The 17,098-nt window shown below is 43.7% G+C and overlaps 1 protein-coding gene across 6 annotated transcripts in view; it reads left to right on the top strand.

Moving 5' to 3' along the window:
- The window catches only part of MICU3 (mitochondrial calcium uptake 3), a 278,268-nt gene that overhangs the window by 90,990 nt on the left and 170,180 nt on the right, over positions 1-17,098 (top strand). For all 6 annotated transcript variants that reach the window (XM_077477416.1, XM_077477411.1, XM_077477414.1 and 3 more), the window contains exon 3: positions 1,178-1,209. In XM_077477416.1, coding sequence (XP_077333542.1) covers positions 1,178-1,209 — 32 coding nt within the window. The remainder of the gene's footprint in view (positions 1-1,177; positions 1,210-17,098) is intronic.

Below are 17,098 nucleotides of genomic sequence, written 5' to 3'. Positions count from 1 at the left end.
ACGTTATAACTTTTGCGCAAACCAATCAATATGCGCTTATTGCGTTTTTTTTCCACCAAAAATATATAGAAGAATACATATCGGCCTAAACTGAGGAATATTTATTATAGCTAAAAGTTAAAAAAAAATGTGTTTATTTTTCAAAATTGTCGCTATTTTTTTGTTTATAGCACAAAAAATAAAAACTGCAGAGATGATCAAATACCACCAAACGAAAGCTCTATTCGTGGGGAAAAAAATGATCAAATGGGTACAGTGTTACATGATCACTTGTCATTCAAACTGTAACAATGCTGAAAGCTGAAAATTGGTCTGGGCAGGAAGGGGGTGAAAATGATCTGTATTGAAGTGGTTAAAAATAAAGGAGAGGTTCTGATATGCAGATAGAAAATGTAAATGGGTTTTTGTGAGTGAGATTGCAACAGATCATACATTGGGGATTTACTAAAACTGGCCCACACAGAATTTGGTGCAGTTGCAGTAACCAATCAGCTACTAGGTTTTATTGTTAAAGGAGTTGTAAAGTCAGAAGGTTTTTTATCTTGCATTATCATGCATTCTGTGCATTAATATAAAAAGTCTTCTGTGTGCAGCAGACCCCCTAATACTTACCTGAGCCCCGTCTCTGTCCTGCGATGTCCACGAGTGTCTCGGCCATCCGAGACTTTCCCTCCTGATTTGCTGAGACACAGCAGTGGCGCCATTGGCTCCCGCTGCTGTCTGTCAGCCAATCAGGAGAGAGAGGTGTCAGAGCCCGGATTGGGCCACAGCTCCGTGTCTGAATGAAGACAGGGAGCTGTGACTTGGCTTGGGTGCCCCCATAGCAAGCTGCTTGCTGTGGGAGCACTCGACAGGAGGGAGAAGACAGGAGCACAGAAGAGGGACCCGAAAAGATTAGGATCTGAGCTTCTCTGTGCAAATCCACTGCAACAGAGCAGATAAGTATAACATGTTTGTTATTTTTATAGGAAAAAAAAGACTTTACAATGACTTTGAAGCTTACTTGAAGGAACTGAAGTTAGAAGCTGATTGGTTACTATGCACAGCTGCACCAGATTCTGTGTACACCAGTTTTAGTGAATCTGCCCTATTGGGTTGTTTTGAACATCTTTTACTTTGTTTTTATAAATGGATTGACACTTATGTATGATTTATTAACATTTGTATTATTTTTCAGATTCTAAGAAGTGGAGAACACTTTCAAGACAAGTAAGTATTTAACTACAGATTATAGTCATAACAATTGTTTTCCAGCTACAGTTAAAGGTGGCCATCACTCAGCAGATGCACTAGGCATCCTCACACTCCTTATCTCTCTGCAATGTAAGCTGTCAAAAAAAATTTGTTTAGCTATTTATTTATTTTTTAGTTTGTCCTGCTCCCGGGTGCTATTCTTGCCCAGGTGAGAATAATGCTTCCTCTGCTCTGAAGCCTCCAGGGATATACATGAAACTTATCCCAGGATACTTCATGCAGTGGTCTGGAACCCAGTGTGTGGCAGGGCATGGCAGATCACAGCAGGACAACGCTGCATTTGATAGCTGAGTGAGTATGTGAATTGTTCATAACACCGGGGACATTTTAAAGAGGTAAAAAAAAACACTGGGGGGTCGAATTAAGTTGCTCTTTAATTTGAGAATCATTGTTATTTTTGATTTTTAGTTTTATTTTAGTAAAATAAACAAATGACAACAAAATGAATGAGCTGCTGTGCAATATTTTCAATTTTTTAGATTGTATAAAACCATGAAAGATCAGTAAGTCTTTAGAGGTTAAACTTATTATATTTTGTACTTTGCAGCAGCTTATGTGAATTTAGAACTACTTCTTAATAATCTTAAAAGAGAAGTCCTATTAGTAGCTAATAATGCTGGTGATGGTTGTGATGGGATAATGGCAGTCTTGTGTGAAAATATACAGTAATTCACCATCCTTGCCTATCTTTATCAAAAAGTCATTTACCATCCATAAACAGGCCATATCTCAGAAGCAAGTATTGTCATTGAAGTCACTGAAAGTTCTCTGGCACCAAAACATAGAAATTTCAGGTGAATAAGATATGGAACCTTTTTTAAATACAGGCAGTCCCCAGGTTAAAAACAAGATAGGATCTGTAGGTTTGTTCTTAAAGTGGGAGTAAACCCGCTGACATTTATTTTTTATTTTTTCACACCTGAAAGGGAAAAGGCATAATGAGCTAATATGCACCGCATACTAGCTCATTATGAAATACTTACCTTAGAATGAGGCCCCGACATCTCACCCAATACACGCCGAGGGAACTGACATGTTCCCTCGGCGTGTCTTCCGGATATCGCGGCACCTGGCGTTGTGTATGGCCGGAGCAGCGATATCGTCACTCCTGCGCAATTTCGTTCCGGCAGGGTCCGGCGTCTGCCGGGCTTCCAGCCAAGAATCCCCTGTGCGCATGCGCCGCTGACAGTCAGCAGCTCATGGCGAGGGGAATATCTCCTAAACCATACAGGTTTAGGACATATTTTTTTTTATCTACAGGTAAGCCTTATTATAGGCTTACCTGTAAGTAAAAGTAAAAAAAGACTATATAACCACTTTAAGTTGAATCTGTTTGTAAGTCGGAACAGGTACATTTTTTAGTTGTATCTGCAGCCAAAAAAAATATTTTTAAGCTTTTTGGATAGCATATGGAAGGGTTAACACCCCTGTAAAGTTTGTTTTGCTGTCTATGTCCCTGTTCAGATGATTTTGCCTCACATTCTGTCCCATGTGGATTAACAAACATGTATTAAAGCACACAAACAACACCTACCATCCAGTTGTGTATCTGATACCCTTTGATCAAACAGTTACCGTTTCTGCCCACTTTTTGATCCCTACTGCAGCCTCGGGAAAGACTCCATAGCCAAAGGATACATTTTCCTGAAGCATGATTTTTGCATACTTAGTTTCAGCTTTTCCTTGCCTATGCATTTTGTCATTTTGATATCTTCAGGAGCATCTAGGAGCATATTTAAATGCTGGCTTTTTTACTTCCGTGATTTTGTCTTTTTTATTGGGTTAGCTGCTTTTAGAGAATATTGAAAGGTGTGTGTACAGTGTCTGAGATTTATTCATTGAACATATGCTATATATGTGTCGTATACCTAGATATAGCAGCAGGATTTTTATCAGGGCTGCAGTAGGGATTGTTTGGAAGGCAATATTAATGAGAATAAGTTAAGCCACTTACTGCATAGCAAGGGTAAGGCGTTTGTCTTTATTTATTTTTTTTGTAATGTATTTTAAGTTGTATTGTAATCCTCTCACCTGCCAACCTATTCCCTACAAACATTGGGGCTCATGCATTTGAAGCTTTTGCTTGAAAAAAATTGATGCTAGTTAATTTTCTTTCCTACCAATGAGATAGCTGATCTTCACATTTTAAGCTCATCTCATTAACCTGAAAAAATTGGTGCTAGCTGATTTTCTCTCCTACCAATGAGATAGCAGATCTTCACATTTTAAGTTCATCTCCTCGTTAACCTGATGGAAGATTCTCTATCGTTCACTGAAGGACACAGCTAAATTCATCACCTATTCATTCATTCTCTCACCCAGCCAAGAACATCCTTAGCTTGGTGGCCTTGCTCCTCTCTCCTGCTGGTTGGGAGGTCACTCTTTCTCTTAGTTGGTGGATTATAGCCACAGATGCCACCCTTTTTGTGGGGGAGAGTGCATGATTAATTACTACTTGGTTCAGGGCTGGTGGTCCCTGGGGGAGATCAATATCCCTACTTGCCAACTGAGAGGTAGAACCTCCTCCTGGCCAACAGGAGAGGGGAGTGAAGCCATCAAGCTAAGGATGTTCTTGGTCAGTGAGAAAATGAATCTACTCATGATGAGTTCAGCTGTGTCCTTCAATGAACTAAGTGAAAGGGATTTTACCGTGATTACAATTTTTTTTTTAATTCTACTCCTATAAGAGAAGCATTGTCAGGAAGGGCTTAGTGTCTAATTGGCTTGCAGTGCCAATTTGTGTGAGGAGGTTTTTCTTATTATGGTTTAATTGTTAACAATAATAATGAGATTTAAGAGCCATGGTTCACATAATGCAGCGAGCTCGAAGAGGTTCAAGGATGTTCTTGACTCCTGGAAAACAATAATGCTTAAAGGATAAGTTCACTTTTTAGAAAAAAATAATAAATGCACATTTTGTTTGCTGGTAAAAAAAAATGTGTTTCCGTTTATTTATTTATTTTGGAGCCTGTAAAAGCCATGCAGGTCTCCAGCAGATCTGCCAGTGTATTTGTGTGCCTTTTACCCTGAATATTGGTGAACTTATCCTTTAAATTAAAAGGTCGATATGAAACTATTTTATGTATGTAAGATGTCCTACAACAATCTCATTCTCATACAGAGGACGTTCAGCTATGCGTCAGGTTCTAGCAAACCAGGAATAGAACATTTTAATACTTGAGCTCTGATTTAACTATAATATGAGTTATACAGTTCATTATCTTTTTATATATTTTTTCCTGTTATTGAGCTGCAGTTTGTTTAAATAGACGAAGGCGCTCAGTCCACTAAATATAGCAAAATGCATTCAGAGAACCTTATAATGGAATTGCAGTATCATTAACTATAAACTGCTTTAGTGGATTTTTTAACACAAGCCTAATGCATTTTAATGACTTATGTCCCATTTGTCTCCGATTTAAAGAAATAAGAAATAACTTTGTAATCCTGCAATAATTTCTTCAAACACAGAACAGGGATTGCTGAATAATTCAGTGGGCTACATTTTCATTATTTTTGTGCTGAACATTTGCTGTAATGAATTATAAATACAAATCTGAAAATGCGCACAAATGTCGGTTTGAATGTGGGTATGTTTTCCATTTGCTGGTGGGGTAGACAAATTGCAAAGAACTGATGATGGCATTTGAGCTCTCTGTCTAGTTCTGTCTGTCCTCAGCTTTGTAAATCAATAGGCGAGTGTATTCTGCTGTGCTTTTACTTCTTCTACAATAGAATTACTCATTTATAGGTTTCAGGGTAGGCTTTTTTTGTGTTTGTAGCAGTTTCAAAAGATCATAAAGATAGCCAATGGCTTTTGGAATATTTAATAATTAATTTGATTAAAAATTTGAATATCCAAATATAACTTATTTGCTGAAAGTGACTATATTCATAGCTGCATCTATCTACAGAAATAGTTGGCATGACGTTTGCTTGAAAATGTGGCCTATGGTGTCAATTGTCTGAACTTTGTTCTACATCATTCTAACTTCTTTCTCTCTATTCTGACCACCCTGCCTGACCTTATTCTGTACTGGCATAAGAGGGAAGGGAGAAATAGAGAGTTTGGGACTTCATATGAGGCATACGAATATAGGTCCAGTGCCTCCATCCCTGTTTGGCAGGAAGACTGAAAGGAGAAATTGGGATTTTATATGAAGCATGCACCTGAAAAGCGATACTGGACAAGGGGCGTCTGACCAATTAATTGTATATTGTAGCTGTACACACTGAATCTCAGTATCCAGCACACAGGACAATATATGCAAAGGGATAGCATTTATTTCATATATAATACATTTATAGCATAATAGCATCATATTAAATGGCAGTAACATTGTAAAACGTCAGGCACATTAATCTATATATTACATAGTAGGTATATGAAGAATCATGATTGTTACAGCATAATACAATAAAACATGGTAAAAATGATAGAATAATCCCATATAGTATATATGATAGTAGTATTGGAATGGCTCGACATGTTTCGTGAAAATCTCCACTCATCAGGAGCAGATGCTGGTGTATATCTGAAATTGATAAGGTTTAACTATTGGTAAAGGGTCTCAGATAACAGGAGCGTGTAGGGGGAATAGAGAAAAGGAAAGGTAAATGAAACCACGTGGGGAGAAAAATATCCACCCAAACTTACAGATCACCTATGGGTCTGATTGAAAGCAATGAGGGCCGCAAGCCGGCCGGACAAGTCATCAGTCCCGGGAGCTGAAGCAGCATATCCCAAGATAAGATGCTGAAAAAGACCCTCAGGGGACAAATGTCTCTGGGAATAGGATATCCCATGGATGGACAAATGGAAGTGGGTAGCGTGACCGTGAGATATCTGAAATTAAACAGGAGAGGAAGAGGGAGAACCTATGTTGACCCCAAAGAATGAGTGGGAAAAGAAATGTGATAAGATGGGAATAGTCCATACCATTCTGTACTGGATGAAGGAGTAAAGTGTTTTAAGAGGAGAAGGAGATCTTGTTAAAATAATTATACATCTATATATTCCAGGTTGCTTTTTCTACCAGAACTTCACAGAGACAAGAGTTTACTATGTTATCTGTCAAAAGATATTAATTTTATTTTAGTTACAGAGAATGCTTTGATACCAGATTAGCTGGAGAAAGAACCACTATTAGAGGCGCATCTGGAGTACTAGCATTAACTACATACCCTAAATTGATAAGCCAAAAACCTCCCATGGACTGATAAAAATACTTATTAATTACATCCCACCACCCTTTCCTCAAGATTACCACCCTGACCTCAGGGGCTTTTTGCCAAGTGAGAGGTCAGGAGCAAAAAATATGCCCTAGGCTATAAGGCGTTCCACCTCACCACTTGCAACAACTATTGCTCACAAAGCTAGTCAGCTGCAGCCACAGACTTGCTAACAGTTGAGCTTCATCGTGTCCCACACTGGTTATATCCAGGTGATACTTGTGGAAGAGGCTTTAAATTGTTGGCCTCTTAGAATATGATTGCCTAACACTGAATGATCTGCTGGCATGCATACACATAGTATATCTATGCTGCAGACGCCACAATATTGGACAATGGCTGTCCAGAGATTTCCATCCTCAAGAGAAACCCTTGATTGTTCATTACCAGATCTGAAGCTTACAGTCCAGGAGGTGTCCAGCTCTCTGCTTTTGCAAGTCTAATGGTAACCTCTTTTGATGTAGTAATTTTTGTCCAGTTCCATTCCTCAACATTCTGATTGCGTGAAACAACAAGGTACAGTGTTGGCTGTTGGCTCTCCTACCCAACCCTGGAATTGGGTAACTCTTTTCTTCCACTCTCATGGAAGGTCCTCATGATGGATGCCAGCCTAACAGGCTAGGAAGGTGTCCCGGATAGCTTGAAAGTGCAGGGAATGTGGCTGCCAGCAGTAGCTTGTCTGACTATCAACATACTGGAACTCTGAGCATTTTCTGTGTCCCTTCACCACTGGACTCCTCAATTGCACAGTCAGTCGACAACTCTGCAGCAGTAATATACATTAATTATCAGAGAGTAATCAAAATTCTCTCTACTTAAGAGAAGTGGAACAGATTCTGTCTTGGGCAAAACTTCACATTCCAACCTTGTACAGCGTCCCCCTGTCCTCCAGGTTAAACTGGACAGGTTTTTCTCCAGTTGAAGTGATCTGCTACTGGAAGCAGTGGAGGTCCTTGTGGCTCTCTGGGATCAGTACAACCTGATCTATGCCTTTCCTTCTCTCCTTCCTCATCTGCTGGCCCAGGAGGGTGTGGTATTCTGACCCCATCAGACTCTTAGCAGATGCCCTGTGGGCTCTTTATAATCACCTGGCTCTTTTGTTTCAATGACCAGTTTACCTTCATGCTACATAGTAGCTAGCTTTCACAGCTTGGCTGTTGAAGCTCAGACCCCAAGTGATAGAGTTCTTGGGGTTCTTTAGGTCTTTCCTATGTCCCAGAAAGAGGAAGTTCATGTTACATACAATAAGGTCTACCACTGCACATGGAAAGCATGCTTTTCCTGGTGCAAGGAGTGCTGCTCAGTAATTATCAAGATAATAAACTTATCATGAAATATCGGTGTAACTGTGTCACATCAAAAAAGAAAAAAAGTGTATATAGTTTCACATTGAAAAAAAAATATTAATAGTATAAAATATTCTTCATTAAACCATCTACAGCTGTGCTCAGAAGGTAACATACCCTGGCAGAATTTATGATTTATTGGCCATTTTTCAGAGAACATGAATGATAACACAAAAACATTTCTTTCACTCATGGTTAGTGTTTAGCTGAAGCCATTTATTATCAGTCAACTGTGTTTAATCTCTTTAAATCATAATGGCAACAAAAATTACCCAAATAACCATGATCAAAAATGTACATACCCTGGTAATTTTTCGCCTGATAACATGCACACAAGTTGACACAAAGGGGTTTGAATGGCTATTAAAGGTAACCATCCTCATCTGTGATCTGTTTGCTTGTAATTAGTGTGTATAAAAGGTCAGTGCATTTTCAGTGCAGACCATTGCAGCTTTGACCCAGTGCTACACTGACGTTTCTGCATTCTGTTTAATGGGAAAGCAAAAGAAATGTGAAAGGATCTGTGTGAAAAAGGTAGTTGAACTGTATAAAACAGGAAAGGGATATAAAAGGATATCCAAGGAATTGAGAATGCCAGCAGTGTTCAAACTCTAATCAAGAAGTGGAAAATGAGGGGTTCTATTGAAACCAAACCACGGTCAGGTAGACCAACTAAAATTTCAGCCTCAAGTGCCAGGAAAATTGTTCAGGAAGCAAAGAAAAACCCTCAAATAACTTCAGGTAAAATGCAGGACTATCTGAAAACATGTGGCATGGCTGTTTCAAGATGCACAATAAGGAGGCACTTGAAGAAAGATGGGCTGAATGGTCGAGTCGCCAGAAGAAAGCCACCGCACAAATGCCACGAAGTATCTTGCTTACAATATGCCAGACATCACAGAGACGAGCCTCAAACTTTCTGGCACAAATTCATTTGGAGTGATGAGACCAAAGTTGAGCTTTTTGGCCACAACCATAAACGCTACTTTTGGAGAGGATTCAACAAGGCCTATGATGAAAGGTACGGAGGTGGATCGCTGATGTTTTGGGGATGCATGAGCTACAAAGACACAGGAAATTTGTTCAAAATTGTTGGCAAGATGAATGGAGTATGTTATCAAAAAATACTGGAGGAACATTTGCTTTCATCAGCCAGGAAGCTACACATGGGACGTACTTGGACATTCCAACATGACGAGGATCCAAAACACAAGGCCAAGTCAACCTGCCATTGGCTACAGCAGAATAAAGTGAAGGTTCTGGAGTGGCCATCTCAGTCTCCTGACCTCAGTATCATTGAGCCACTCTGGGGATATCTTAAACGTGCAGTTCATGCAAGACATCCCAATGATTTACAGGAACTGGAGGCTTTTTGCCAAGATCAATGGGCAGCTTTACCATCTGAGAAGATAAAGAGCCTCAGCCACAAATATCACAAAAGACTTCAAGCTGTCATTGATGTTAAAGGGGGCAATACATGGTATTAAGAACTGGGGTATATGACACATACCTTGGGGGTGAGCCTGACGTGCAGAGGGAGACCTCTTGTATGGCTCTGGTTCCAGGATCGCTGGAGTGGGAACAGCGACCCTAGGGTCACAGTGGGGTATGAGAGCCTGCAGTGTTTGCTTGGCTGAAGATGATGTCCAGTTGGCAGAGACAGGTACAGGCTTTGTTGCTGTGGAAGCAGGAATGATGAGGAGCAGCAGGTGTAGGCAGATGCGACAGCAGGTAGGTGCGTACGGATGCAGGACTGTGAGCAGGTGCAGCAGCAGGCAGATGCGCACGGATGCAGGACTGTAGTCAAGTGCGCAGGACAGCAGGCAGGAGCAGGGTCAGACAAGCCAGGTCATAACAGCTGATCAATCAGAAAGAAGTGGCAGGCAGAGAATGGTCAAAGTTCAGAAAGGATCGGCAACAGGAGCTCAAATAGGTACACAGAGCAGGTCAAAGGCAGGCCAAGGGGTCAGGATTGGAGACAGCAGCAAGGTCAGGTGAGTCGGGTAACACTGGAGCAAATGCAGATGCAGGTTCAGGATCAGGTTTACAGGATGAGCTGCAGATCAGACAGCAAGAGCTGAATGGTGGGAGCCCCCTTTGAAGGCCACTGGCGCCAAAGCCGTGTTACTGTGCGCACGTGCACCATCTCCTTGATTGACGCATGCTCATTGGCGCATGTCTGTTCGCCTCTGGGAGCCTGTAGGCCAGGATGTGCCTGAGCCCTGTTGCAGGTCTAGGAGTCGTACGTCCATGACATTGCCCCCTCCTTAAGGGCAATCTCCTGGTGACCAAAAGAGCTCTTTTCTGGGGATGCCTGCTGAAGAAGGCCTGGATCGATTCTTGGGCATGCACATTTGGCTTAGGTTCCCATGAGTTCCCCTCTGGTCCATACCCCCTCCACTTAATCAAATACTGAAGTTGATTACCCCTTCTCTTGCAGTCTACGACAGCCTCCACCTAATATTACTCGTCCCTATCAACAATTACAGGTTCGGATGGCCCGACCCTCTGTCTAGGAAGGAGTCAGATACTGTGGGTTTAAGCAGGAACATGTGGAACACTGGGTGAACTTTGAGCAAGTCTGGCAAGGTAAGTTCATAGGAGACCTCATTCAGTTTCCTTTTAACTGGGAAGGGGCCAATAAATCTGGGTACCAGCTTTTTTGAAGGGCAAGCCATTTTGAGGTTGGTGGTAGATAACCACACCTGATCACCTGGTTGGAGACATAATTCCCCTCTTCTTTTCCTGTCATATAGCCTCTTATTGGTTTCCTGTGCTTTGGCCATAGTTTCTTGCAACAGGTTCTTGTTGTGACCCAGAAACTCGACAGTGCTTTGTACTGCTGGAACTGGAGACTCCGGAATAATGTTAGGCAGGAAGACAGGATGGAATCCATAGTTTGCAAAGAATGGTCACTGACCTGTGACTGAATGGCAGGCATTATTGAAAGCAAATTCTGCTAGAGGCAAAAGTGCTACCCAATCATCCTCGAAAAATGAGGTAAAACAACGTATCTACGAGAGTGCGCATGCGCGAGCGCTCCGTGATGGCCGCTTAAGCCGGGAGCTCCGCATCACCCCTGCTCCATTATCGCTCGTGGCACCGCAGCAACAACCCGAACGGCTCCTTTTTACCCCGTTCGCTTTGGGGAACCCGACGGGAACACCCGCAGATGCCCGGTCTGGCGGCCAGACGAGATCTGGGATTTCAGCAAAGAAAAACGGAGAGGGTGTACCAAGATGGCCGCCGTCCAGATTACCTCACAGCCTCACACAGCCACAGGGGACAAGCAAACTGAACACAGGCAAGTGTTAACCCCTGCAACTCTGTCATATTCACAAGTGGCCCAGGGCAGTCACCACTATCCCCAGACTCCGTCCCCAGCCTCCACAGAATCCCTCCTGAGCCGTCACATTGAGGATAATGCCCTGTCTCCATTAGGGCCTTTATCTCCGTGTCTCATGGCTACACCTCCCCCTCCCAGGCCTACACAGGACTCTGTCTCCCCGCAGGAAGACCTTTTTCTTAAATTGTCAGCCCTCCTGGAAAGGGGCCTGGCGAACACAGCAGCACAGATTACTAATGACATGAGGTCTGATTTTGCCAACCTAGGTTCTAGGATGGAAGCGATTGAAAGTAAACTGGACATTACTGTCTCACGCACGAATCAAAACGCAGCGCATATTCAAACCCTTCAGGAGCAACTAGATATGGCCCTATCTAGGATCGATGACCTCGAAAATAGGTCCAGGCGTTATAATATTCGGATCCGGGGCCTTCCTGAATCCTTTTCGGATGTATCGACAGTTGTCCAGGAACTGATTAAAGAATTGATCCCAATAATCCCTCACATAGACTGGAACTAGACAGGGCCCACAGAGCCCTTGGACCCCTGAGAAAAGATGGCTCCCCCAGAGACATCATAGTGAAGCCACACTTTTATGCTGTTAAGGAAGAGGTCCTGAAGCAGTCGAGACTGAGGCAACAGGTCTCCTGCCACGGTCACCAGCTCCAAATCTTTGCTGACCTGTCCCCTTCAACCATTCAGAAGAGACGAGCCCTGAAACCACTTCTCATGGCCCTCTCCAACCAGGAGATCAAGTATCGCTGGGCTTTTCCCTTCGCAGTCAAATTTACTCACAAGGAACGCACCTACTCGTTTTCCAGTCTGCAGGAAGGTGAAAAGCTTCTCCTCCACCTGAAGATTATCTCCCAGGAGGCTCCCATGGAAGTGTCGGCCAACGCAGCAGCTTCAGCCAAGCATCCACAACCAACGAGCCCAGTCTCCCCCCTTTGGGCATCCGGAAAGAACAAGAAATCAAGGGATGGCAGACCCCCCTAACAAGGACTTCAGGAACCCCACACTTGTTTCCTCCATGTTTGGAATCTACTTCGGGACAGGTTTCCCTCTGTTGTTGTGAGCCTTAGGCTCCTATTACGCCTTGTCCCCCTACTGGACCTCTTCTGGCTCCTCCAGATTAGGTTTTCCCCCCTTCCCCTTTTTTTCATTCTTTAACTCACCTGTTTTTCATCTCAGTTTTTTTTTTTTTTCTCTCGACGGCCAGGTCGGGTGTTTTTTCCCTTTTCTTTTCCCCTTCACAGGGGAGGTGTGGAGGATCTGTTCAACTGCACACAATCGTTCTCTTCATAGCCCCTCCTTCATGGTTCCTCCACATTTTGATCTACCCATCGAACGTTTTTTCCTTTGGGCAGGACTGAATTGTGACTGGTACATTTTGCTAGTTTTGCCCTTTTTATCGCAGGTTGTTCAGGTTTACTTTCTGTTTTATACGACCTCTCATAAGTGGTGCCTTAAGCATATTTGTTTGATTTTTTTTTTCTAATGATTTTTCAGTCAGGGGCAGGGGTGATCCCCTTGCACCTCCATCCTTCCCGCGAAGACAAGTTTTTGTATTTGCGGGACGGACAGCCGGCCCTCAGTTAGGGAGCCGGCTCCTTTGACCGTTGGTCTATGGGGGGTAATTCCCCCGACCTTTACTGTACTTATTTGTCGTTGTCTTCTCATGTATGTTTTTTTTCTCTCTTTACCTTTCCTCCCTTCTTCCTTTTTCCCCGGAGCCAGCCGCCAGGTCATGCAGGGACCACGGAGTCAATTCTGCATTGGTCTACCTCCTCGACTTCAGACAGTTCTCAGGGTGTGGGATCGACCTCGGGTAAGAGCAGCCTGCTTACACATCTCACCTTCCACAGGTTTCCATGACTGATTCCAATTGTCCTTCAGGGGCTCTCCGTTTTGCCTCTCACAACACTCAGGGACTAAACTCCCCCAGAAAAAGGAGATTAGCCTTTGACCACTATCGCTCCCTCAAACTCGATATAGTTCTTCTTCAAGAAACACACTTCCCAATTCGGTACAGCCCTAACTTCCTCCATCCACACTACCCCAATTTCTTCTTAGCAAATGCTGAGAACAAGACTAAAGGGGTAGCCATCCTCTTTTCTAAAACGTGCAAGTTTGAACACTCTTTTACATATAGCGACCCCGGGGGTAGGTTTATACTGGTCAGGGGACTGATTGAGGGCAACATGTACTCCATAATATCGTATTACGCACCTAATACAGGACAATTGAAATTTTTTCAAGACCTCCTCAAAACCTTGCTCCCCCTGACGGAGGGGAAGGTGATTTTCGGAGGAGATTCGAATGTTGCCTTTGATCAGGGCCTAGACAGATCCAAACCTCCTAGTTCTCAATTAACGCGCCCCACCAAACTCAGCTTATCTATTGCGAGGTACCTCCACAAGCACAACTTAGTGGACATATGGAGGGAATTGAACCCTACCAAACGGGATTTTACACACTACTCTTCACCACACCAATCCTACTCTAGGATAGACCATATTTTGGTTCCTCCGGAGCTGATCCCTCCCACCCGTAAGGCCTCCATTATCGATGTGCCCTGGTCGGATCATTCAATAGTTAGCATCTCCATGGACAATACCATTACAAAAAGGCCAGGGACACACTGGAGACTCAACGAATCTCTCCTAAATGATTCTCTGATTACCAAAGAAATTGAGAGCTCCCTGAAAGAATATTTTATCCTTAATGAGGTGGGGGGGATCTCTCCGGAGACCCTTTGGGCGGCTCATAAAGCTGTGGTTAGAGGTAAAATAATAGGTATAGCCTCGCGAAACAAGAAAGCTAGGCAGTTTGCCATACAGAAACTTGAAACTGAATTTAAAACCCTAAAGTCCCAGCATAAGAAACATCCCTCTCGGGCACTAGCCGAGCAGGTGGATGCGACCAGATTAGAACTAAACTTGGCCCTAACGGTTAGGACAGAGAAAGAGATCCGTTGGAGCAGTGCAAGATTTTATCACCAGAAAGACAAAATAGGATCCATGCTAGCGACCAAATTGACCCCTAAGTCTCGTTCTCACTACTTCCCCAAAATTAGGGTGGCAGGGCAAACGCTTTCAGCTAATCCTGACAAAATACTGAGGGCCTTCCGAGACTTCTATGCCAAACTTTACAGTTCAAACCAAGCAAGAGACCGCCAAGCCTGCGATGCCCTCTTCCGGGATTTGCCCATGCCTAAACTGTCGGCTGACCATAGAGATGTAATGGAAGCGGAATTCTGGACTGAGGAGATAAGGGAGGTAGTGAAATCCCTCAAAACGGGTTCGGCTCCGGGGCCTGATGGTCTTTCTGCCATATATTATAAGACATTCATAGACCCCTTAGCTCCTTACATGGCAAAATTCTTCAACTCAATCGCTAAAGGTGCCCCATTAGATCCTCAGCTGAATTCCGCATTCATTACGGTTATCCCAAAGCCGAATAAAAGCCCGGAAGAGGTTGAAAATTACAGACCCATTTCTCTAATAAATAATGACCTTAAGATACTTACAAAGATCTTGGCCAACCGGCTAGCATCCTTTTATTGGACGATATGTCCATAAGGACCAAGTGGGATTTATCCCTGGAAGACAAGGGCCGGATCTGACTAGGAGGGCAGTAGACATCATTTCTGTTCTTCAATCTAACTGGATAGGAGGTCCTAAACAAGAGGGTATGCTGCTGTCCATTGACCTACACAAAGCTTTTGACTCCATCGAATGGCCTTATATCTTCTCACTCATGACACAATGGGGATTTGGCAACAGATTTATGGGCATCCTTCATGCCCTATACTCGAATCCGACCGCATCTATTCGATTGTTGGGCCACTACTCCCAACCTCTCACCATAGCCAGAGGCACTAGGCAGGGGTGCCCCTTATCCCCCTTGATCTTTGCCCTAGCTATCGAAACTCTAGCCATTGCCATCCGCATGAATCCTGATATACAAGGGGTCTCCTGTGGTGCCCAATCTCATAAATGCAGTCTGTTCGCAGACGACCTACTGCTCTTTCTCACCTCTCCACTCACCTCGCTGCCCGTCCTCTATAAAACCCTAAAGACCTTTTCATTAGCCTCAGGCCTCAAGGTCAATTTCGCCAAATCTCATGCCCTTAATATTTCACTCCCAGGGCGGATTGTAAGCAGCCTTCGGGACAACTTTGAATTTGCATGGAAGGACACGTCCCTGGATTATCTAGGGATTAAACTCACTCCTAAAATAGAACAATTATATTCGGCCAACTTCCCTCCCACCTACAAGAAGCTAGAACTAGACTTACGAAATTGGGCTAAGCATGGTCTTTCATGGCTGGGCAGGGTTCATTCCCTTAAAATGACTCTCCTTCCCAGACTTCTCTATCTATTCAGAGCAATGCCAATTGCCATCAGGACTGATCACCTTAAATCTTTTCAGAGGAAGGTAACTCACTTTATATGGGGGAAAAAAGGTCACAGACTGCCCTGTAGCGCGCTTTTTAGGCTGCGAAAACAAGGTGGGATCGGAGTCCCGCGGCTGCTTTGGTATTACCAGGCAGCCAGAATTGCACAATTATCCACTGTTTACTCCCGGCTTGAAAAAACGGAATGGGTGAATATAGAGCGACAGGCCGCCCCATTACATACCTTAGACTTCCTGCTCTGGGTCCCCGCCAAGGAGAGACCCCCCATTCTCTCGCCCACCCTATCACAATCCCTCTCCCTTTGGGATAAACTTAAAACAAACAAATCCTTAGTGTCAGACTCCCACCCGCTTGCGCATATTTTTAATAATCGGGACTTCCCTCCGGGAATGGATATTAAGTCATTCAAGTGGTGGTTGGATAAGGGGCTGTACCGAATTGGTCATTTCTTTACTCCCTCGGGCCCGATCTCCCTGCAGTTTTGTAAAAAGAAGCTAGAACTCCCCAATAAGGAACTATTTAGATTTTCTCAGATTCAACATTACCTTCATGGGCTCTGGAGGGAGAAGCCGGGTCCTCCGCGCTTTTCTGATTATGAAATTTGGTGTGGTCAAGCCACAGATCAGAGAGGAGGGATCTCGATTATTTACCAAGCTCTTGCCCAGAATGGTAGTAAATCACCCTTCATGATAGCCTATGAAAAGGATCTTCTCATCCAATGGAAACCGGAGTCCTGGTTCTCCTCCTACTCCAGAGCCTATAGGGGAATTAAGAATGTTTCCCTGATAGAAGCTAGCATCAAAGTGTTGACCAGATGGTATTTGACCCCGAACAAATTGGCCCGAATGTTTCCCTCGACCAGCCCCTTATGCTTTAGAGGTTGTGACATGGTAGGAACAATGGCCCACACTTGGTGGGAATGCATCAAACTCAGGCCATTCTGGCGGAAGATGTTCAACCTAATCTACCAGGTAACAAAAACTCAGATTCCTAGAACCCCTTCAGTGGCTCTTCTGAATGGCCCCATCCCACAAACGGGCAAGTATACTAGCATCTTGATCCACTTTATGCTGGTTGGAGCCAAGATCACCATAGCCAAATCCTGGAAACAGCCCAGGGTTTCCCTTCGGGCAGTCAAACATAAAATATCTTGGATTATGACCCAGGAGAAATTGACTAGCATTTTATTAGACTATAAAGACAAATTCGAATCAGTCTGGGAACCATGGGCCCAACATGTGGGCATCTCCCTCATCACTGGCATATGATGTAATCTGGATTTTTGGGCGCCTAGGTCCTGGCACTGGCTCTGTCGACTGGCTCTCTTCTCCTTCCCCTACCTCGGCTTTACCCCCTCTACATGATGAACACCTCCTCCTGTCAAATATACCAGGCGATTCTTATCTGTTGACACCCACTGGGTGTTTATCAGCCATCTCTATCTTTCCTTCGTTGTCTTTTCTACTCTCTTCTGGGTCCCTTCACCCCACTGTTCCCCTG

The sequence above is a fragment of the Lithobates pipiens genome, unplaced genomic scaffold (assembly GCF_037356315.1).
Source record: "Lithobates pipiens isolate NorthernLeopardFrog02 unplaced genomic scaffold, aLitPip1_a1.2 Scaffold_13, whole genome shotgun sequence".
In the NCBI taxonomy this organism is placed as follows: domain Eukaryota; kingdom Metazoa; phylum Chordata; class Amphibia; order Anura; family Ranidae; genus Lithobates; species Lithobates pipiens.
This window is presented reverse-complemented; position numbering and strand designations above follow the sequence as displayed.